The sequence below is a fragment of the Rhinolophus ferrumequinum genome, chromosome 12 (genome assembly GCF_004115265.2).
Source record: "Rhinolophus ferrumequinum isolate MPI-CBG mRhiFer1 chromosome 12, mRhiFer1_v1.p, whole genome shotgun sequence".
Lineage (NCBI taxonomy): Eukaryota > Metazoa > Chordata > Mammalia > Chiroptera > Rhinolophidae > Rhinolophus > Rhinolophus ferrumequinum.
The window spans coordinates 17,773,434-17,796,540 of record NC_046295.1 but is presented as its reverse complement, the minus strand read 5'-3'; the positions used below and the strand labels follow the sequence as shown (position 1 = coordinate 17,796,540).

General features: G+C 37.2%; 1 protein-coding gene across 3 annotated transcripts in view; it reads left to right on the top strand.

The window, feature by feature from the left end:
- DMRTA1 (DMRT like family A1) overlaps positions 1–7,495 on the top strand; it is a 40,806-nt gene extending 33,311 nt beyond the window's left edge. For all 3 annotated transcript variants that reach the window (XM_033122211.1, XM_033122210.1, XM_033122212.1), the window contains 2 exons: positions 2,080–3,397; positions 6,426–7,495. In XM_033122211.1, the coding sequence (XP_032978102.1) occupies positions 2,746–3,397; positions 6,426–7,273 (1,500 nt within the window). In that variant the 5' untranslated portion in view covers positions 2,080–2,745 and the 3' untranslated portion in view covers positions 7,274–7,495. The remainder of the gene's footprint in view (positions 1–2,079; positions 3,398–6,425) is intronic.
- Positions 7,496–23,107: the final 15,612 nt, after the last annotated feature.

The window sequence follows — 23,107 nt, the reverse complement described above, 5'->3', positions numbered from 1 at the left end:
TTGTTCCTATTGTGTATCATACACAATACACTTTTGCTTGTATCTAAGAAATCTTTGCATAACTCAAGATCACAAAGGTGTTCTCCTACGTATATGGTTTCATGACTTATATTTAAGTCTGTGATCCATTTTGAGTCAATTTTTGTAAGTTGTGTGAGGTATGGATCAAAGTTGTTATTATTTTTTTGCATGGAACATGTCCAATTGTTCCAGAAAAAAAATTGTTTGGAAAACACTTTCCTTTCACCACTGAATTGTCTTTGTACCTTTGTCTAAAATTAGTTGTCTACGGTTGAGTCTATTTTTAAACTCTCTATTTGATCCACTGCTTGATTTTTCTGCCTTTCACCAGTACTACACTGTTTTGATTAATGTAACTTTGTAACAATTCTCAAAATAAGATATTGTTAGCCTTGCAACTTTATCCTTTTTCAAAGATGTTTTGGCTGTTCTAGGTCCTTTCTTTGCATTTCCACATGGATTTTAGAAATGAGTTTGACAATTTATATCAAAAAAGTGTGCTGAAATTTGGATTGAGATTGATTGATCTACAGATCAATTTAGGTAGAATTATGTTCTTCACAGTGTTGTCTTCAGACCCATGAACATGATTCATCTCTTCATTTATTTAGATCTTTATTTTTTTGTCAGCAAAGTTTATTAGTTTTCAGGTTTTCACACATTTCATCATTTTTTTCACTTAAATAGATACACATTTTAAAAAATACATTTACTTAAAATTATTTTCACTTCCTTGGATGAAAACCAGTATCACTTGACATAATTAGAAGATAACTTCGATAATCAAGTAAAAATAGAAAAATCGTGGGGTGGCCGGTTAGCTCAGTTGGTTAGAGTGTGGTGCTGGTAGCACCAAGGTTGCCAGTTGGATCCCTGCATGGGCCACTGTCAGCTGCGCCCTCCTTAAAAAAAAAAAAAAAAAAATCGTGTAAAATTCCAGGTGAATACTGTTGCTTGCTGAGGCTCTTTTAATTTTTTTTTGTTGTTAAAAAACATAATTAACAAGTGTTGAATTCTAAAGACGTACTTATATTAAGCTTCTCATTTTCCTTTATGTAACCAGGTCTTAAAACTATTAGAAAAAAGGAACTGTTTTCTCACTAGGTAATTTATTTTATTTTAATGATCCATGTAGCACTAAAAACTCATTTCTCATACATTGAATGTGAGTGCCACAGTTATGCAATAGCTAGATTTTAGGCAGGAGTGGCTTGAGCAAAGATGCAGAAGTTTGAGAAAGTTTGGATATGATAGAATCTGCAGAGGTTAGGAATTCCTAGAGTGGTAGTTCTAAACCTTGATTGTACATAATCGTCACCTTGAGAGTTTAAAAGACTCAGACCAAAAGAATCAGAATACTTAAATTTTTAAATTCATCTTTTTAAATTTCCCCAGGTAGTTCCAATGTTTAGGAAGGGGGGAAAACCTCTATGATAAGATATCAGGATGTGGGTATGGGAGGCTGGCAATGGAGTGATGGTGTGAAGTGGGCAGGCAGGGGAGAGCCCAGACTGATTAGCAGTGTCTGCCCTGGACACTGGACATCAGTAAGTGGAAGGGTGAAAATGTCATTATGATTTGCCATCTTAGGGCTTGAATATGAATTTTCTGCAAAGGCAGTTGAATGAATGACAAAGCACTAACTCTCCTTTCCAGGACGAACAAACACTCATGAATTTTCCGCCTCAAATGTTCTTTTGGTTTAAAGCAATATGATATCTTCTTACAATTAAAGGCTCTAAATTAATATTTCACAAATGCATTTTATAATAGCATATTTAAAGAATGGCCTAAACGACATTCCTCAATACAACAGAAAAGTGAAGTAATTTTAAAACAGCATTAACACAATTACCTATAAATAGTTCCAGATAAGAAATTCATAAAGACTTCTTTGGGCAGTAGCATTTCAAAATATAATAATACATAGAATCCAAATTTGCACGTGTAAACAAACAGAATGCACGAGAAGAATCTGAATGTGAATCAGTTTCCTTCATTATTTATCCATTGTATTGACACAGTCCTAAGGCCCATGTAAAATAAGGCATATTTCAGGTAGATAACATTTGCCGCCTGTCAAGCTGTACTTTCTCATTAACACTGGCCACGCTACCACCCTGAAGACTTCATCTGGGAAAAGGAAAGAGAAGGAGAACTCCACATCCAAATGTTCAACTTGCTTAGGAGAAGTGTGGAACTGGAAAAAGGAGAACTAACAAACTTGCTTAATCTAAGAAGGGAGCAGTAAGAGGCATGGGAGAGGGCGTGAAGATTATTTTACAAAAATGTATGTTGAGGAATTCATGGGGAAGGAAGTATGAGAAAAGGGCTCCTTTGGGGGAAGGGACTTTTGCGAGCCCTGCGGACAATCGCCCCTCCTCCCAGGCGATCCCCACTCTCCGCCCCTGGCCCTCCCTGGCCCTGCCCTCCGCGCTGGGCCGGTGGACCCGGTGGGCGGAGTAGCCTCCCAGCCTTGCCTGTGGCTCGGAAGATGTGCGAAGCACGCGGGCATTAACTTGCGCCCCGGGACTGTTAAGACGCTCGCTGGACGTCTGCACCTGGTAGTCTCCAGCTCACTGCGGGAATCGTGTCAAACTTTGTCCGTGTGTGGGTGGGAGGCCGCGGGCCCACGCCCGGTCCTCCTGCCCCCCGCGTAGCGGCAGGGTTAACTGTGGACAGCACGATTTCCTGTCGCTCCCCCTTGGCAGACACTTCTCGGGCATGGAGCACTCACAGTGTGGCAGCAGAGACCGCAGCGGTAGCTGCCGACCTCACCTGGCCCCGGGGCTGGTGGCGGCCCCTCCACCCCTGAGTCCGGTGTTGCCGGTAACCCCGGGGATACCTGTTCCTCCAACTTTCCTGCGGCCACCCAGCCTCCTTCTGCGGGCCGCCGCGGCCGCGGCTGCCTCCTCCGCTGGAAGGGGAGGCTGCCCTTCGGCTCCCGGGCTGGAGAAGGGGGTGGGCATGGTGGGCTGTGGCTACCCACGGACGCCCAAGTGCGCCCGTTGTCGCAACCACGGCGTGGTGTCGGCGCTCAAAGGCCACAAGCGCTTCTGCCGCTGGCGGGACTGCGCTTGTGCCAAGTGCACCCTGATCGCTGAGCGCCAGCGCGTCATGGCTGCCCAGGTGGCGCTGCGCAGGCAGCAGGCCCAGGAGGAGAGCGAGGCCCGGGGGCTGCAGAGGCTCTTGTACTCTGGACCCGCGGGGCCCGGGGTTCGGAACTGTGGAGGTGGCAGCGGAACGGAAGATCCTCTGGCGGCGAGCGTCCCTGCGGCAGTGACTGCGCTAGGACTGGATGCCTTGAGACAGACTAGTGGCCTGGCGACCCCTGCCTTTGATGTCTTTCAGCCAGATTATACGGAGGAAAAGCAGGGTGAGTTGGTCTTTTATTTCCTCTTTGCAAAATGAAAATGATTGTTCTGGAGAAACATTTTTTGCAACAAGCAGCCATGCCCTGGAGGTGGTCAAGAAAAGTTCTTTAAAAGACGCTCTTGTTTATCTTCCGGGAAACTGCTTTGCAATATAACATTAATGAGTGTTAGAGACCCATCACCTTCACTTTGGAAAAGCTGTCTATTCCTTTAGGTGATAGGATCAGATGATGAAAAAAAGTGAAGAGTGAGTGATCAGATGAGCAACTCATGTTAGGAATGGAGTTTGCGCCCAAGTTTCTATGACTTTGTGTGAGTAGAAGTTGAAGCAATCAGTGAGGGAAACTTAGTGAGAGGTGCTGCATTCTGAGCTTGCTCTGTAGTCTTTTCAGCTATAAAACCCTGGTCTTCTGATCTTGTGTGAGAAACTCACTGATAATGAGAGTACAGTTCTTTACCATTGGGGCAAGTCTTTGGAGCCCGCTAAAAGTGGGGAAGAGAATTTACCAATGCCTCTTTCACCTCTTTCTCTTCAAATTTTTAAGCATTCCATCTCCAATCCCCATTTGTCAGCCTCCTAAAGTGTAGAATGTGCTATTTGAAGTTTCAGCGCTTCCCATAGGAAAAATAAATTTAAGTTTTCCAGTTTTGTAAAACCAATAGTAAGAATTTCAAAGCCCAATATTAGGGCTTTCTTATCCAAGGAGTTTTATTTTTTCTCTCTAATTTATTGACTGCAAGTCATTTTCATACCCCTTTTAGGTAAAAAGCGCACACACACATTTGACTAGGGTTCAAATTAACTTTTCCTGTTAATGTAAATCCCACTGTATTTTAGTGAATTTTATAGCCCTCCACAGGGCCCACTAGCAGTGAAAATGCCATTTCAGTAATTTTGTATAAATTCAAGAGAGATTGTATAATATACAATTAAACAATAATGATACAGTAAGTTCTTAATTAGAGGACGTCCCCAGATTGTGAGAATTGCAGGTCTTAGATCATAGGATGTATTTCTTAAAAAAGACTTTCTCTGCATTTAAATAAGGTATATATGATTTTGTGTTCACCTATGCCATTTTTCACCTATATTTTAGTTTATTTCAGTAGACCAAAGAGACTTTAAATATTTCTTATGAAAAATCAAACAGAACTGAAGAGCACAGTTATTAAACAAAACTATAAAAGAGAAGTAAAAGTTAAAATTCTGTAAATTAAATTGACAGTGTGATTTGGCTGACAACTTTCTGCTAGACATCGATTTATTTATTTTCCTTGGAAAGGGTACCAACGTATTCTCTTTTATAGGGTCAATTACTTTATTCTTTGCCCCAGTTGACCACCCTTTTTGAAAGACTAATTTCATGACTTTTCTATACTGAATACCTCATCTTACACAATATCTGTGAACTAACTATAGGAAGGTAGTTTATTTAAATTATTCATTAGATAAAAGACTAACAATGATTCAGAGGTGTATAAGATTTTCCTATACAAAAGAACCTTGTATTCAAAATAAGGAAAACTGTGTGTGTGTGTGTGTGTGTGTGTGTGTGTGTGTGTGTATCCAAAAACTATAAGTCATTATATACAATGGAATGGCAGACCAATGCCAGTTTATCTCCACTTGGCAAACTTCATTAGGAAAGTTTTATTGTTTTATTTAAAATTGAAAATTCTAGAGAGTTTGTAATTTTGCAAGAGCAATGTCTTATTATATATGTTTGATATAATGACAGAATTTTAGCAATCAGTGTTAAATTGTACATGCTTACTTTAATTTTAAAATAAACAGTAGATATTTCTTTAGAATTTAGGACCTCTCGTGATAAAAACAGAGGAGTTTTGCAAATTGTGGTAGCAAATCACTGCTTTAGGCAACATTTGTTTTGTTGCATTCATAAACTTTGTAGAAGAAAGTTTGACAGAAATAGTCTGAGTACCCCACTTGACAATACACTCTTTTTTAATGGAAATAGAGGTAAAATATGTCTATAGGGTAAGAGGAAATGTAAACCAATGTAAAAGTTATTTAGTGAATGTATTAATTGTTACTATTTTCCTAAAGATACTGTTTTATTAATATTCACACATTCAACATGCTGAGGTAGAATATCAGATTTTTGTGTAAAAATATTTTTGGAAAATTTACCTTAATATTCCAAAGGGAGTTGTGATTTGAAGCAAATGTCTAATGTGTTATTTTTATTACACACTTTGAAGATCCATACAGATTGCAATAGTGTAATAGTGCAGTTTCTAATTTTTTAGAAACATTTGACTGTAATCTCTTTTCTTGATATTTCCTAGGGATTGGAAAAGAAAGTCTGTATTTCACAGAGGATTATACAAAATACCAACTCTGTGTCGTCTGTAACATAAAATGAAATATATGACTCTGATACGATTTGAGATTGGTAAAGCAGTAGTTATTATTGGTTTAGATTTGAAATGAAATAGCAATTTTGTTATTTTTTCAAATTATTCAGGTAACTTAATTGGAACCTGAAATGTGAACATTAAAAAAGGCAATTGTTGAAATTTAGCATTAGTGATTAAATAGAATATTCATTTTCATACTAAGATTGTTTTTTGATTTCATATCTAAACATTAATCTTTTTATTTAGTACTTTTTGCATGGTGTCCTTGTGAAAAAAAGACTTGGATAACAACATAACTTGGGTAACATTTAGGATAACCACAAATTGACAAGATGGGGCAAACAGTGTGAGATATTGGTGTTATATTAACAATTTGGGGGTAATAATAAACTCTCATTTCTGATTTCTAAATAACTGCAGCATGTATATATTATGTAATTTTGTGATCCTTAAGTGGCATAGTAAATAGTGTTTTCCCACATTTCCAAATGATCTACTAAATTTCTCATTCATTAACATTTCTTACACTAAGTATACTTACTATATGAGTGAATGAATGATTTTATCCAGCATTATTTTTGAGTCGGCAGTACTATGTTCTGGGAAGTTTTCCCTTTATTTGATTCCTTTTTATTTCCTTTTCCCCAGAACAAAGAGACAATAAATGGGACTCATGCCAGAGTGGACAAGACGGACCAGTCTCGAAATCCCATCAACTTACCCTGGGATCAGCTCCTAAGTCTAATGGTGTCATTGTGAAACAAAATGTTCGGCCATCTATTTCAGAAAACTCCAACAAGGATGACAGCATCCAGTCTCCTTACTCTGGGGAGCAATCAGAAGGTGAAGAGAGTCCCAGGTCCCTATCATCCTCTGATCTGGAATCAGGAAATGAAAGTGAGTGGGCCAAAGACTTCACTGCTGCCAGAGCCAGACTTCCTACAGTGTCCTCAAGACCAAGAGATCCTCTTGATATCCTTACCAAGATTTTCCCAAGTTACAGGCGCAGCCGGCTAGAAGGCATCCTACAGTTCTGCAAAGGGGATGTCGTCCAAGCTATTGAACAGGTCCTAAATGGGAAAGAACACAAATCAGACACCAGGGACCTAGCAAGCTCAGGAGAATTGGAAAATACAGCTTTTCAGAGAGCTTCAAATTTTAGTTTAGCTGGAATTGGTTTTGGGACTCTAGGGAATAAATCAGCTTTCTCTCCTCTTCAAACAGCGTCTACTTCTTATGGAGGTGATTCAAGTCTCTACAGTTTAAATCCTAGATTAGGTATCAGTCCATTACGGCTGGCATATTCCTCTCCAGGAAGAGGGCTGTCTGGTTTCATGTCTCCCTACCTAACTCCTGGGTTGGTACCAGCATTGCCTTTCCGCCCAGTTTTGGATTATGCCTTTTCGGGGATGATTAGGGATTCTTCCTATCTTTCCAGCAAAGACTCTGTAGCTGGTGGCAGACTGTATTCCAGGCTGAATCAGGACAAGCTGTAACACATCTGCCTATTCTCCCTTTCTGGAGTATTTCTAGAAGTATGCAATACAACCCCCACGCCTGTACCCACACCCATATCTGTTCACTGTGTATGTGAAGGGATTATCAGGCCTTATAGTTGCAAATTTTTTTTTTACCAGCAATATAATAAACTTGAGATCTAAAGACTCTTTGTTAGAATTTATAAAGAGAAAGAAGCATTGAAACATATGTTCCTTGAATAAAGCCATTATTTTCAACTAATAAATTTTCTTAAAATATAAGTTGTAAAATTTCTATTTTAAAACTATTCTTGTTTTTATTTTATTGAAAAGTGGAATTTATAGTTGACAAATATATTTGTAAGTGTAAAACAATCAGCATTATATAAAATTAACCAAAAGGAAGAATTGAAAAATTGAGGTACTTCTAAACATTAACAATTACTGTTTTAAATTCATTCTTTCCTTCTGTTCCTTGTACACAGGAGAGAAAAAAGTTATTCAAAGTATTTAAAAATATTTTATCCATATATATATAAATGATTAGTAATGAGTAAAACTTTGAGAAATTTGAATTCCTTATTTTTTCTGAATGTCTTATTTTTCATCCATATCTGCCATTTGTGACAAGTGCCATTCACAAAACATTTCTCTTTAAAGTGAACATTGTGAATTACACAAAGACCAACGAAGTAAATCTGTGGAAATAAGACTCCGCCATCTCCTGGCAACTATCACTAAGTGCAACTTAGTTCTGGAAGAGTGTAGCAATTAGAAAAGCACTGGTTTCCTAATTTTCCTAACGTATATAAACTAGCCATTTTTTGAAGTAGTCATTTTGGATTATGCTACAAAGAAATTTTCATATTATATAGTGAATGCCTACTGTGGATGAGGATTTTAATCTTTAAGTGCGCTATGCCTGTATCTGGGGTATATGTTTGTGACAAGATTATGGCAGTCATTCTCAAAGATAAAAATAACGTTATTGAGAAAATTTAAATAGCTGTTCAGATAAATATTGATTGATTCTAGATGGATGATGCTTAATACATTAAGGAGAAAATTTGTCATTATATTTTAGAGGTTTTCTTGAGATTTAAAAAATACCTTTTGTTTTCCATCTGGAACATTTGAAATCTATTTATTTTAGTTAGTGGAAAGTCCCTGATAAAACTGCTTACAAAACAATTCTATGAAGTTTTTTTTATGTGTCATCATGTTTTTAAAGGACAGTAGTTGTATTAGTTTTGTTAGGAATAAGTGGAAACCCAGCTGTGGTGTGAGATAGTTGATGAATTAGAGATGGTTTAAACAGTTTGAGCAGCACAATTCACTAGAGATTTCTTAAATAATACGTATTTGTGTATGTATGTGTGTGTATATATCCATACAGGTATATTATACACTCAAGCCCTATCAGTTCTGTCATCATGAAGACTTTGGTACAATGTCTGACAGGTAACTGATATTCAATTACTATACTGAGTGAAGCAAACCGTTTTGGATAATAGAACTTTTTGAGACTCTGATAAAACCAGAGAATTCTATAAAGGTGTCTACAGACACAGTTTTGCATATAATTTCATGGGGATCTTGAATCTCCATGAGTTCTAAATGGCATTCAGGTTAGAATCTTTGGTGATTCTTAGGTTGTTTGCATTGCATTATTTCATTTATTGAGTGCTATTGTTGTTGTTGTTGTTCTGAAAGGGCTAAATCCTATAGAGGAGACCAAATATAAAATATTGCATTCTTAAGGAAGTTACATTATAAAATAGAGCTCTGGTTTAAAAATGCAGCAGTGCTAGAATGCTGAATTCTTTGTGTGGTGTATATAATGGTGTGCATGTGTCCATTGGAGAGACTGAGTTGCTTTTGAACTGGGGAGAACATCCATTTGGGGCAGGATTCAAATTTTAAAACATAGTTTTGTCATCTTAAAACTGAAGTTAATTTATATGATTCTTTATATGTTTCATAACCTTTACTATAATTTTAGAACTTAAATTAATTTTACAGAATGGGTCATTTTGTTCAACCATTAAATTGTATGTGGGGAAATAGGTAGAATCTCGGCAGGAATGTCCATTCCCAGTGTTATAATAATAGTGTTAATAATTAGGAGTGGAAGTTACTTCATCAATTTCAATTAGACTATAAGTTCTGAGGAAGGATTCATGTCTGTCCACTCACATTTTTGTATAGTATCTGGTATAATAGATACCTAAGTAATAGTTTGCCCTTGACTGAATTAAATAAAAGACAAAAATAAAGTGTTAGCTTAGGAATCCATTTGTTTCACAACTATTTACTAAGCATTTACTTTGTGCTAGCCACTGTACTATACTCAGGGGACAAAGAGGTGAGTAAGATTCAAGGCCGTACCTCAAGTTGCTCACAGTCTGCTCATGCTTTTACCATGAGTTAAAAGCAACCAACCAACCATCGTGGGTATAATTTGACATTGTTGTTACACCAGTGACTTCTTCGTAATCTTGACATTTATGCTGATGGATGCTGCTTCAGGCCTGAACTCCTAAGCCTCTAAAGGGTGAGAAGGAAGAGGGAGCACGTCTGTTTCCATGCAGTGTGTTTAGGGAAGTCCATTCTGTTTGTCATAAAGGAGAACAACTTTCAAGTCTATGATGAAAGACATGGGCGAAGAGGGGGCTTCTGTGTGAAAGTCACCCAAGCTTCCTCATGGCCGCTGGATCAGTTGTTGCCCAATCCCAGTCTCAGTGTTGGTCTCTTGGAGTTCCTCTGATTCAGTGCATAGATGCCTTCTGGTCTAAGCTCTCGTCTGGCTAGTCTGTGAAAATGGCTTAGAGTTGCGGGGTCAACTGAGGAGCAAGCGAGTCAAATGGTCTACTGTTTTTCTCTGCAACTTCTGAGGAAACGAAAGGATTCTAGGGATTTTAAGGCCTCCACTCCTAGCAATTCCTAGCTGTGAGCTTGAAACTAAGAGAACTGTGAAGCGTCCTAGCCATTCAACTCTTTATTTTTAAAATGCATTGTTTAGACATTTGTCTATCTTTGAGATGAAGCAGCCTTCAGAATTTAAGAGAAACTTAGGAAAAAGCACTTTGTTATATACCCCTGTAAATAGACCCGGTCTCCCATACACAAGATGAAATGTGTATGATCAGCTTCCTAAAGGCAAATCTTTCCTCAGGGCAGCCTCCTGATTCTGAAGTGCAGATGCTCATCCTTTGGGTCAAGGGTAGTGGGAAAAGTTCCTGCGCAGAAACCCCCACACACTTCCAAATAATCCTGTATGATGCCTGTGTTGCAAAGCTAGGCCCTTAGTTATTTGGCATCATCCCTTCTACAACTGACGCTGTTCTGATGTTGTAATAATTCAGAGCTGCTATGTCAAACATTAAAACACCTTTTTTTTTGGTTTGATTTTGCTTACTAAGGATCATTCAGATGAGAGAAAATAATTACCGTTTCCCTTTCTGAATTCCATGCTAATATTATAGATGAAACAAGGTTAAGAACTATGAAGATGTCTGTTTCTCATTTTGGCAAATTTGATAATTTAAAAAACTGACATTTTCATTTTTTAGACTGTCACACATCCTCAAGTCAAATGGCCACTTTATGTAGTCTTATGAAGATGTTGATAACTTACAAATGGATGCACAAATGTGACTTTATCAAGATAGCTGTCAAAAAGTTGCTTTAAAATATCAAATGTTTATTAAAATCTAATATTTAGATTTAATATTAGATCTAATATTTAATTTAAAATCTAATATTTCTTAAAAACTTATTCTACAGATAAGTTTATGAAGAAAAATGGACTAAAATTGGTAAAATTAGGAGGAAATATATAGAAAGTTGAACAAGCATGCCAAATAATATTGATTAGGAAATCCATGTCAACAAGGAAATATTTTAGATTTCTGTCCTTGACCTTTAATAAAATTTTTGTCAAATTAGATGAAGGAATAAAGATATAAAATTCATTGTTATTCATGGACAACACTCATTTGAGAATGGCAACTAATCTTTCAAATGACAGAATCAAGTTTTAAAATGATCGATTCTCATCCTCTAATCTCTATTTTATTGTGCCTATGTAATAGTATGCAAGATCTTAGGGTTAAAAATCATCAGTCGCACACGTAGACAACAGGGAGGGAGAGAGATTTGGATTGACCACAGTTTTTTTTTTTTTAATGAGAAAAAGTGTTAAATACTCTGGAATATCAGTTGGTCAGATATTAGCTAAAGTAGTGTGATCAGTTCTGAGTACCATATACTAAGCTAAGAGTGATTCTAAAACCTGAGGTATAAGAAGAGAGACTAAGACGCTAAGTGGTGACTGTGATGGCTTTGGTGGTATTCTGTCAGAGTTTTAGAAATAGGAGAAATTAAAACATTGAAAGAGCTAGCATAAGACGAAAATGAATTGGGTTTATTCTTCATAGTGCACAGGGCATAGAAGGTAAAAGTTAGATGAGAGAAAATTCAGAGGAACATAAGGAAGGACTCTTTGGCAGGCAGTAGCTGTCCAAGAGTGGACTGGCTGCCTTGTATAATAATGTATTCTCCACTCATTGAAAATATCATGTAAAAATTACCAGTCAGAGACCTTACTGATGGGAGTTTTCAGTATTGCATTAGTGTTGGGACTGAATCATTTATAAAGCCAATCGGGACCAAGATAAATATTTGTTGAATAAATGACTTTCAATTCTAACACCATGGAGATGAAAACACGCAACTATTATTTGTCAATAAAACAGAACTTGTCCTATGTGATGGTCTCTTGGGAGGATATGAAAAAGGAAGAGAGAACACAGTGCATGACTTACAAGGAGTTCACAGTGGTACAGTAAGTTACCATGAGGTTAGTAGGTGTACAAGGTATAAGGCGGAAGAGGAGAGGAGGACTCAAAAAGGACATGGAAAAGAACTGAAGATAAACTTTATACATTTTCCATAAAGTATACGCAAATATGAGTTTCTAGGGGGAGCACTTGCTTCAGAGTTGAGGAGACTTAGGATAGACTTACCCGTACAACTTGGGCAGGTTACTTAAACTCTTGGGTGTTGGTTTCCTTTCAGTAAAACAAGGATAAGAATAACTTGCAAAATTCATGGAGATAAAACATAAGTAAACTGTATACGCGTAATACAGTAATGCTTATATATATTGGGTGTTAAATAAGTTACTCTCACTGTGATTACTTTGTATTAAGAGAGTGTGGCAGTCTCTCAACAAGGATACTGTGACTACATTAAATCCACTTCTAGCGGACTTGGAATACAAAAGGCAGGCATCACCAGAGAAACATATAGTTTTAGTTCCAGTTTTCTTGTTAGGTTCATTTCATAGATGAGCCACATGTGCATAGTATATTATTGTACATGTTATTTGGATTCTTTTCAGGGCCATGTGGAGTAAACGAGGAGCAAAATCACAGTTTCGTGTTTGTGTTCCATTTATCAGTCAGGATTTAGTCAGGTAAACAGTCCCTTTAAATACACATAGAAATAAGGGAGATGTTATAGAAATTTGACCTAACACAAACATAGGAGGATCTGGGAAGTGAACGTCCAGAAGAGGGAAATTGGCAGATCAGAGAAGAGTCACTCAGAAATCTGCCCAAGGCATTGGTAAGGGTAGTCAAGTGGGAATAAGTGAGAATTTGCAGGAAATCTGGGAAGCCCAACATGTCCAGTCACTCAAATGATTGCGGGTGGGTAGTTGTGAAGGGTATCTAAGGGAAGCTGGTGCCTCTGCAAAGCTGCTAACTGTGGGTCAGCAAGTAGGCACTTGGCGGTGGGTCTGCCCCCACTGCTAGTCAGCTAGGGCAGCAGTCCAGTGCATCCTTTGTCAGTCCGGCATTCATGCTTATATTAACCATATTTACTTCCAAGTAAAGGCAAAAACTCATTCTCTCACTGAACATTGATACAGCTATCCTTGGTATAAGAACGACATGCTAATCCTCTTCCCTAAAGAGGATACACAAAGTGATTCATTCATTTCTGAGGAATGTTCATTCTTCTAGATGAGTCAGCCTTCCCCCGCCCCCGCCAAATATCCTGTAACTTTAATCCTGAGATATAGTTAACAACTATTGATAAATCTTATGTTAGTTAAGGAAGTGAGAGAGGAGCAAAATTGGTGTACACACACACACACACACACACACGGAATAAATAAATGCTGTTATTTACTATCGCCCTCCTATTTGTAACTGGTCATGGGATCATAGATGGTATCTATTACTCCTTTTTTCCACTCCTTTATTTCATATTCTCTTTGCTCTAACAAGTGTCTACGTTAATTGTGGTTCCTGTGATGGGGAGACCCAAAACCTCATTCTTGAAGAGTCTGTGCCATTACAGTCCTGCCTTTAGTAGGTTGTTGTAGTTTTCCATTGACTTTTACCACAAAATGTGGGAAGACTACGTTTCCCACATACTGGAAATGTGCCCTCTAACGTCTTTCTTGTTTGAGTGGCACGAGAGGCCCAAAATAGCCAATGGTAGTCTCAGGTTCCAGTACAATGTTGTATTTTCTAGTGACATCAGTTTTCCTTTGGGAAGTAAGACTTCTAAACCAAAAACAAACAAACAAAAAATCTCTCAACAGTTGTAGAGAAAGGAAACAACAATGTTACTAATGAATCATTAGCATTAATATGAGAAGAGCTATTTCTGTATCTACTCTGATTCCTAGACTCCTGAATTCTAACTATAGGAGAAACATCACTACATATTTAAAGCTGATTCAAAGCCTGTCTTATATCTGGGAGGACATTATTCAAGCCCCATAAAATGCTGTCACCAGCTGGTGCCATAAGTGAGTCTTCCAAAGGCCATTCCATAATTTTATTAGGCTAGCTGTTTCAGGATGAGGGGAAACCTAATGAAACTAGCGAATTCCATGAGTATGACTCAATGTTGTACTTCATTTGCTGTAAAATGAGTTTCTTTGTCAGAAACAATGTTATATGGAATATTATGAGGGTGAATAAGGCATACTGTAAGCCCACAGAGGGTGGTTTTAGCAGAAACATTGAGTGTAGGAAGGGCAAAACAATATCTAGCATAAATGTCTTTTCCAGTGAGAACAAAGAATCCCTTCAGTGATGGAAGTGGTTCAGTGGAATCAACCTGCTACCAGGTGGCTGGCTGGTTCCCCCAGGGAATGCCATTTCAGGGGTTCAGTGTTAGTCTTTGCTCCTGGCAGTTGGGTCATCATCAATGGCTCTAGCCAAATTGGCATTGGTGAGTGATCATGGAAGCTTCATCTCTGCTTCCATGATCATTATCTTCATGAGCCAATTGAGCAATTATGGGGATAAAAGAACAGGAAAAGATTGGGTAACCTTGTGCATATGATTATTATGATCTCCCAGTTATAAAGTTGCTGCTTGGTGATCATTTGCATGTGGCAAAAATATTCTCATATTTCTACCCATTGAGACGTTTTTCCACATTCCTCTTTTCTAGATCATGTTTCTTCCAATCATATTTCTTCCAAGTTGCTAACCATTCATCCAGACTGTTAGCCACTGCTCATGACTCATGTTAGATATGCACCTCTATCCATCTGAAAGGAATTTTCAGGCCAAATGAAAAATCAGGTGCGTCCCATTGGAAAGATTCTCTTTACCACTATCTTTTAGAGCCACACCTGTAGTGCTGCAGCTGGCCACTTCAGAAAGTGCCAGAATAGTGTGTGGAATAATTTGTCAACAAAGACCAAATTGTTCTTTTTCATTCTGCTGTCACAGACAACTCCACCTGGGAGAGAGAGAGGCAGAGAGAGAGAGAGAGAAAGAGAGAGAGAGGAGTTAATGTGGCAGGAGTAGGAGCCATGGAAATCTGAGCCACTTTTCAGGCAACCTACTTGTGGCTTCAGAATGTGTAGAGAAAAACTTATCTGTCACTTCCACTCGGTTGAGTACTGCCACAGAGGGCTTCGTGGGTCAGACAGCACTCTGTTCATTATGAGTATTTAGGGTCACATGATTATTTAATGGCCAATTTTGAGAGTTAGGACTCTTTTAGGACCCAGTACCAAAGCACAAGCTGTTTCTCAAATGAGAATAATTATCTGCAGATAAAGTATAGCTTTTTTTTCAATATCCAAGAGGGGTATACTATAATTTATCTACAGGAGTCCACCAAAGTTTTTCTTTAGGATTCCCATCTGCCATAGACTCTTCAAGCACCATTGGATATGCTGAGTCATGATCCAAGTGACAAGACAGGTTGAATGGCATCCTGGTTCTGTTGCAGAACCTCCTTTTGATCTTGACCCAAAACTGAGAGCTCCTTGGGTTATTTGGTAAGTAGGTTGAAGTAAGATATCCAAATCAGGTATCTACTGCAACCAAAATTCAGAGGCCCACCTCTTAGAGGTAGCAGGTATGAGAAGTAGACACATTCACCATTTGAAACGAGATAGTTCAACATGCACCAGTCCACTGATCCCTAGAAATTTCACAGGTATGACACATTCCTGAATTATTAAAGTGTTTGTTCTCCCATTCTCTGGCGTGCATGTGTCTTAACAAGATATCTAGTATACTTTCTACTTTCTGCTCAGTAGGTTCAATCAGCATGACATGTAGTGGGCTTGCTTGATGACCTGTAGAGTGGAGAAGCAAGCAAGTGCCCAGCAGACTAAACTAACACAGCTGGAGAGTTGATAGAGCCTCAGGAGGAGCCTTTCCTAACAAGTACAGGGAAAAACTATTTTTGAGATTAATTATCTCAAACTAGAAAAAAGGAGTGGTGTTGATTTGATCTAATCAAGCAACTACATCTGGAAATACAGCTGCAGCTGTAGTTACCATCTAATTAAGTTTATGATAGCACACTGTCATTCTTCAGGGTTCATCTGCCTTATCCACAGGCTAAACAGGTGAGTTGAATGAGAATGTGGTAGAACCCTTTCAGTCCTTGATGGTGACACGAACCTTGGCAGTCTCTTTAGGAATGTGCTATTGCTTTTGTTTCACTACTTTGGTAGAGAGTAGAAGTTCTAGAGATCTCCATTTGACATCCTAGTGTAATCACCAACAATCTGTAGGTGAGAGATCTGATATGAATATTCTCCTACTTGCAGAGTATGTCTCTTCCAACTATGCTTTCTAGAATTGAGGAGGTAAACACGGGGTAATTTTGGTCACTTGTGGGGCTCACTGTGTGACAGACCTGAGCCAAAATGTCATTGATAACTAGATCTCATTCCTTTTCCTTAAGACTCACCCAACCTGGCGGATCACAGTGGCAGTTTAGATTCCTAGGGAATAGCCATTGTTCAGTAAACCCTGAAAACTATGATTATTTCTCTTTTCCCAGTGTATAGTCACCTGGTAAATTGGCTCAGGTTCTTTTGGGGAAAGCTAGGAGGAAGATTTATAGTTAAAATCATTAGAAGTGTAGCATGGTCTCTACTCAAGGGGACCCAACCTCAATTTCTCCAAAGGTTCTGGGTCTATAAACAGATTCAAGTGTAGAAATTTGTTGAGGTGCCATGACTCTATTATGGTTATTCAAGAAAGACTTAGTTTCATCAGACTCAGAACCTTTCTACTTACACAAATCAAGTATGACTTGAGGAAGTTTCCCAACCTATTTGAGTCTTAGGTACACAATGATTGATTAGTCAATGCCAAAGAGCAGGTAGGTCAAATAATTCTGGCTATTGCCTCAGTTCTATGTTGTTGTTCCTTTAATATTCATGTCCATCCATGGGTGCTTGAAAAAAATGTATGTTCTGTGTTTTGTGTGTTCTACATATGTCAATTAGATAGTGTTGGTTCATTGTATTGTCCAGTACTTCTATACTTTTGCTAACTTTTTGTCAGTATTTCTATGAATTTCTGAGAGTTCTGTGAATCGTTTAAAATTGCCAACTATAATTTTTTTTGTCTTACTGTTTTGCCCTCTATGTAGAAAACGTTATTATTAATAAATTAAATAATTGGGAATAGTATGATTTGGCAACTGTTGAAATTCGGAGTTTTTGTCATTTTCTTATAAAATTCCAAAACTAGAGCAGATACTTTGGTTCATGTATTACATCCCATCATTTATAATTTATTGATTCTTTGATTTGAAATTTATATTTTCTAACATATTCAACACTTCTGAAAATATAAGGATAAATGAAGTCTTATAATTTTTAGTCCCTTTAGTCTTTATTTTATGGACAAATGTAGAAACCTATGATTATTCCCATGGGTGGAACACACTGTGGCTTTTATTATATCAAAATAACTTTGATTTCAAAATGTTGTGTCAAGAAGCAGCTGTGAATCCACAATTTAAACTAACTTACCCCTCCTGTTTAATACACATAGCAATGACAGATGCAAATACATTTATTTAGAAATTAAAAAGACATAGCCTTGCTCAAAAACAGGATACATATTTCTATAGACAAGAAATAGAACAGTAACTGACAGTAATAAACAGAAGGCTAACAGTACATGTATCTTGGGTTTGAGGAACCCAAATGATCAAAAGCAAGGGGAACTTGATTGCTTTTCACTAAAGTCAACTAACATTGCCTTCTGTTCATGGTAATTGGAGAAAAACATTGATGAATAAAACTTGGGGGATATGGTTGGGTTTCCCTACCTATTGTCTAGAGTTGGACCTTGGTTGAGGCGACAGGAAGGAGAAAACAGTCATGTAACCAAAATCTGGATCATGCTCTAAGATGGCCTTTCGTGTCTAATACTAATGTGAAATGGGAGCCTTGAAGAAATGATATAATGCATCGTTGTGGACTGGAGGTCTCGAGGGTGCAATGTAGGCAAGCATATAAGTGCTAGATGGGGAAGACTGAGTGCAGAGAATACAAAAAAAAGAGATGTGAAGTCCCATTAGAGATAGGCATGCAAATTAAACTTCTAATGCATGTGAGGAAATCTACTTTCAAGACAGCCATCTCAAGCAATAGTTGGGATCTGAGCATATGTCCATGAAATTCAAATGATAGAATGATATGGACATGACTTTAAAATAAATATGTTTAAGAACCTCAAAGATACAAAAGTAGAAATATTGGTTAAAAGGAAATTAATTTATGAAATAAATTCAGACTAATGTATTTTGAAAGACGGTGAAAACAACAATTTAAAATTTTGGGAATAAAAAGTATTGAGGAAAGAATTAGCTAATTGGAAAATTATACTGAGAAGTTCATCTGTAACCTAGCACAGAGAGATAAAGAGATGAAAAAGATAAATGGGTATTTAAAACGATGCTGCAAAATAGATTGAGAGGCTGCAACATATGTCTTGTGGGAGTTCTAGGAGTAGAGAATTGAAGAAATTGTATAGAAGCAATAACAGCTAAGATATTTTTAGTTGTGCAGTAGTGGGAAGAAAGAGAAATATGTTAAAATATGTCAGTAAATGTTATTAACTACATTATGTCACTTTTTTAAAAACTAAAAAATTTGTGGAATTATAGGTCTAGGCAACAACAAATGGAAAATATTAGTGGGGGAATGGGTATTTGTGGGTAGTTAAAACTTGTTGAGATTCTTGTGGGGGCAGAAAAACAGATGTTGAATAATTTTAGGCCTTATTAGAAAAAATATTTTTTTAAGTATTCAAATTGAATACCTAAAGGTTACCACCAGAAAATAATAAGAAAATTTATAACTTCCATGCCATGAGATGTGCTGATACACATTTCAACTCATTTTTCTTCAGCTGTTCCACTCCTTGCATAGAGTCATGACTTTACACCCCTCCCTCCCTCAGATCTCCTGCTGAGACTCCTCACCAAGTAAACCCAACTAGAAGCCAGAAGGAAAGGGAGCTGGTTGATGTGTCCTTACAGATTCACCTCTTGCGACACAGAGAATAATGAAGTGGGAGAGTTGATCTGGAAGTAGAAAGGAACATATCATTGTAAAAGTAAATTTCATATCAAGTAAGAGCCTATATGTTAAAAAAAAAAGACTTTGAAATTAGAAGATAATATGAGATTATCTTTATATCTAAGGGGTATGGAACTATTTCTTTACCCAGAACCCAAAAACATATATACCCAAAGACAGATGAGTGGAACTAAAGTAATATTAAATTTTTTGAACAATAACACACAAAATTTCCAAATATAAATAACGCTATCAAAGGTTAAATATCCAGGATATATAAATACTATGAATCGATGAAATTGGCCAAATAACCAGTAGAAAATGTAAACCATTATACAGCAGTTAAAGTGAACTAGTTGGATCTTTATGTATCAACATGGGTAAATCTCAATATAAAATTCTGAATTAAAAAAAAAAAACTCATGAAAGGGTTATGTGTGCTATAGTTCCATTCATGAAAATTAAGCTAAAAGTACAGAACACGCTGTGTATTGTTTGTGGATAGATACATAATAAAAGTACAAACATATGGATTGGCTATAGTAAAGAAATCATGTTAGTTACTTCTAAGTAGGAATGGAGAGGAATGGGAGTGGGGAGTATAACATAGGTGCTTGAACATAATCTCTAATATTTTATTTCTTAAAAACATCTTAAGAAATATGAAAAAATGTCAATTTTATTTAATTCGAGTGATCTAATACATTGCATCATCCTTTTTTATTTTCTGTGTTTTAAACCTTTTAAAAAATAACAAAGAGGAAAGCACTTCAGTTACCCAATACAAAAATACTGTCTCAAATATGAGACACTTCTGTTATCAATACAAAATACTGTCTCAGATATGACAGTGATTAGGGTCATCATTAGACTGCACTAATGTTAATTCTATAGACCAAGTTCGTGGCTGAAGTTATGAAATTACTTTTGTGTTTATTCCAGTCCCACTCTTTCGCTGGTAGTGGATCTGAACAAGCAAGAACTATTTCTTTCCAGCAGCAAAAGAGAGACTTCAGTATTAAAAATAAAGTCAGGAGTTTAGGAACTGAGCAGCCAGAAAGGGGTTCTTAACTCATGCATAAGTGTTAATTGATTTTTTAATTCGATAAGCAACACGCACATGACAGTATTCTGGACTATATAGATAAATACAGAAATTACCTAAAAGGAAAAAAGCAGGTGGCAGGAAATTAACATTTACTAAACACCTCATGTGTGCCAGGCCCTAAATAGGAATTTTAGTGCACAGTCAGGCTATTAATAAGGAATCTTTTATTATAAATCTGATGTTTTAAAATAGATATTTAATATTTATTTAATTGGGCAGTTAAAAACTTGTATCCTATCAATAAAAATTGAATATTCATGTTCTAAATAAGGGATTTATTCCAAAAACTAATTACCACAGCATTTAACTTGTTTATGATTGTTTTTTGTTGCACACTTTTTGTCATTCATACTCTAAACAAACGGACACCTCACTTGGACAGAGGTGTGGAAGCTTCAAATTCCATTTGACTATACTTGGACTTTCTTTTATCTTTTCTGCTAGCAAAACATTTCCTATTATTCTGAGGCTTTTGTTTTTTCTCCAGTTTTTGACTTTCTGAACCACAAAATTTATTGGGTGACATCAAAGCTTAGGGCAAGGTCCTAAGGTTCATCTCTTGAGTTTGCTCCTTTCTGTTTGATCTTGGGTGACATAGCTGACTTTTGAATGTCCCAGTTTCCTCATCTGACAATTGAGACTAATACCGATACGAATAATACTAATACTAATACTAATATCTAACTCAGAGGGTTGTTGGGTAGGGAGGGAGGTAGAGTAAAAATTAGGAAATAACACATCTATCTCACTTCAACAATGAGCAGCCGTAAGCCTCTGCAAATGAAACCTCTGATTTTTAAAAGATTTACAATTTAGACGATAACACAACTCATTTGTTTTTGGAAAATAACACTATACACAGACCACACAATTCTGTGCTTCACATTTTCAGATCTGATGGCCTTAAGCAATGTTAGCTGTCTGTTTCTCTTGGGATGTTCTCATACTCGCACTTGCACCTGGCTCTAAGGAGCGATTTTTAAGTTTTCCACGTGAGGGCGCTGTCTACTTCTGTGGGAACTGGAACGCCACACACGTCCAGTTACATAAGGAACCTTGTTTTGGGAACTCAAACTTGCAACGTATTTCCAATATATTCCAGTGACATGTTAGCTCTCCTGTTGATTGGTTCCTTGGGTAGACGCCATCTTGACCTATGCTGAGCACTTTATATTAGACATTTCATTACATTGCATTAATCTCAAATATTTTGTGGGGAATATTTATGCACATTTTATAAATGAGAAAATAACCTGGCGAAGGTTAAGTCACCGTCCCAAGTTGTCCTAACTAGTATGTAGTATAAAATTCAAACTTAAGCCTAAATCAGTCTAACTAAAAAACTAATCTCGATTCTTCCATGTTTTCTTTCTTACATATGTATATATACATTTACAAATATGTGTGTGTTATATTCATATACTATACATATAAATGTATGTGTACGTCACTATATGTGTGTATATAGTTAATATAAATGTAATTTTACAATTTAGTGGGTAAATACACATATCATATTTAAATTATATCTTAAAAATTACATTTAGATTATATTTTAAAACTGGTCCCAATTAAATATCTTGATGAAGAAAATACACAGATACAACGGTTTGCCTTCAGAGGAAATTCTGTTTTCTTGCTGAATAATGCAATAAATGTGCTAAAGCAGAGCCAGCATTCCCAACTGTTTTCTCAGATTGGCAAGCTGTAATAAAACACCAAATTACTGTCTAGAAAGAAAACACATTTTTGTTGTTACCAAGAGCAGCTTTAACTAAAAGGAAAACAACTTGGCCTATTTTGTAAGTGAGTCTTTCCCCCCATTTCTTGTAAAACTGAATTAGGTAAAGACTATAAAATTATTTACATTTCTAGAGAATCAATCCCCTGAGCAGACTAAGCCACTAATTTGCATAAAGTTACTATTTCCTAGCATAAGTAAAAGCAAAAGAGGAAGTATGCATTATTATTCCATTTGTATGCAAACATATAAAAATTCCTCTAGGTAACCAAGGTGATGTTTGCTACCTCTTCTTTTTTAAATGATGTCCAGATGGAATGATATTTCCCCCCCCCAAATTTTCAAATTTGAGCAATCTCATTAACAGCAAGGTGACTGAGAAGAGCATTGATACATTGTCACTTGAGTTTTGCATAAGTGAGCGCTTTCTTCCTGATCACTAGTAAGCATTTAATGGATGTCTGTGGTGTCTGGGGATTGTGCTGAGCCGGTGTAAAGCATATTTCCTACCCTTTTTGAAAGTAGGGCTTCAAGGGGGAAAAGCAGAAGATATTCTTAGACTGAGAAGGAGGGCCATGGGAGTAAGGGAGGTGGACAGTATGGAAAGGCTCGGCCCGGACCCCAAAACGATCCTGGACAGCCATGGAAGCCCATTTCTTCATATCTTTTAGTAGTTCAACAAGAAGCTGGCTCAGCAGGTTTGTTAGGTAAAGAGAACAGGCTGATCCTGGAAGCTGAACCCCCTTCCCCACCTCAATCATTCTAACAGGGTGCATCCCTCACCAGGAAGCCACTGTTAGTTTTTGGTAGCCTCTGTGTTCCCTACAGTACTTTCTGTCCCCTTTCCCTCTGTATATGGAGGGGTATGGAGTTAGACTCCTTCCGTGGAGCTTCCGCATGTTGTATGCAGTATAGCTGTGCCTGGCCTAAGCAAGTCTCAGTGAGATGAGTAAGAGTTTGAGACATTGTGTGTGCTCTGCTACTTTCCCAATTTTAATTAAAAAAAAAAAAATACATGAGTGGTGTTAATGGTGTGTGTGATTGTGTTCCCTTCACATGACACTTTTATTTACAAAATGCCTTGTGTGAGCAAGTAGGGCAAAGACTACCAAATCAGTTATAATT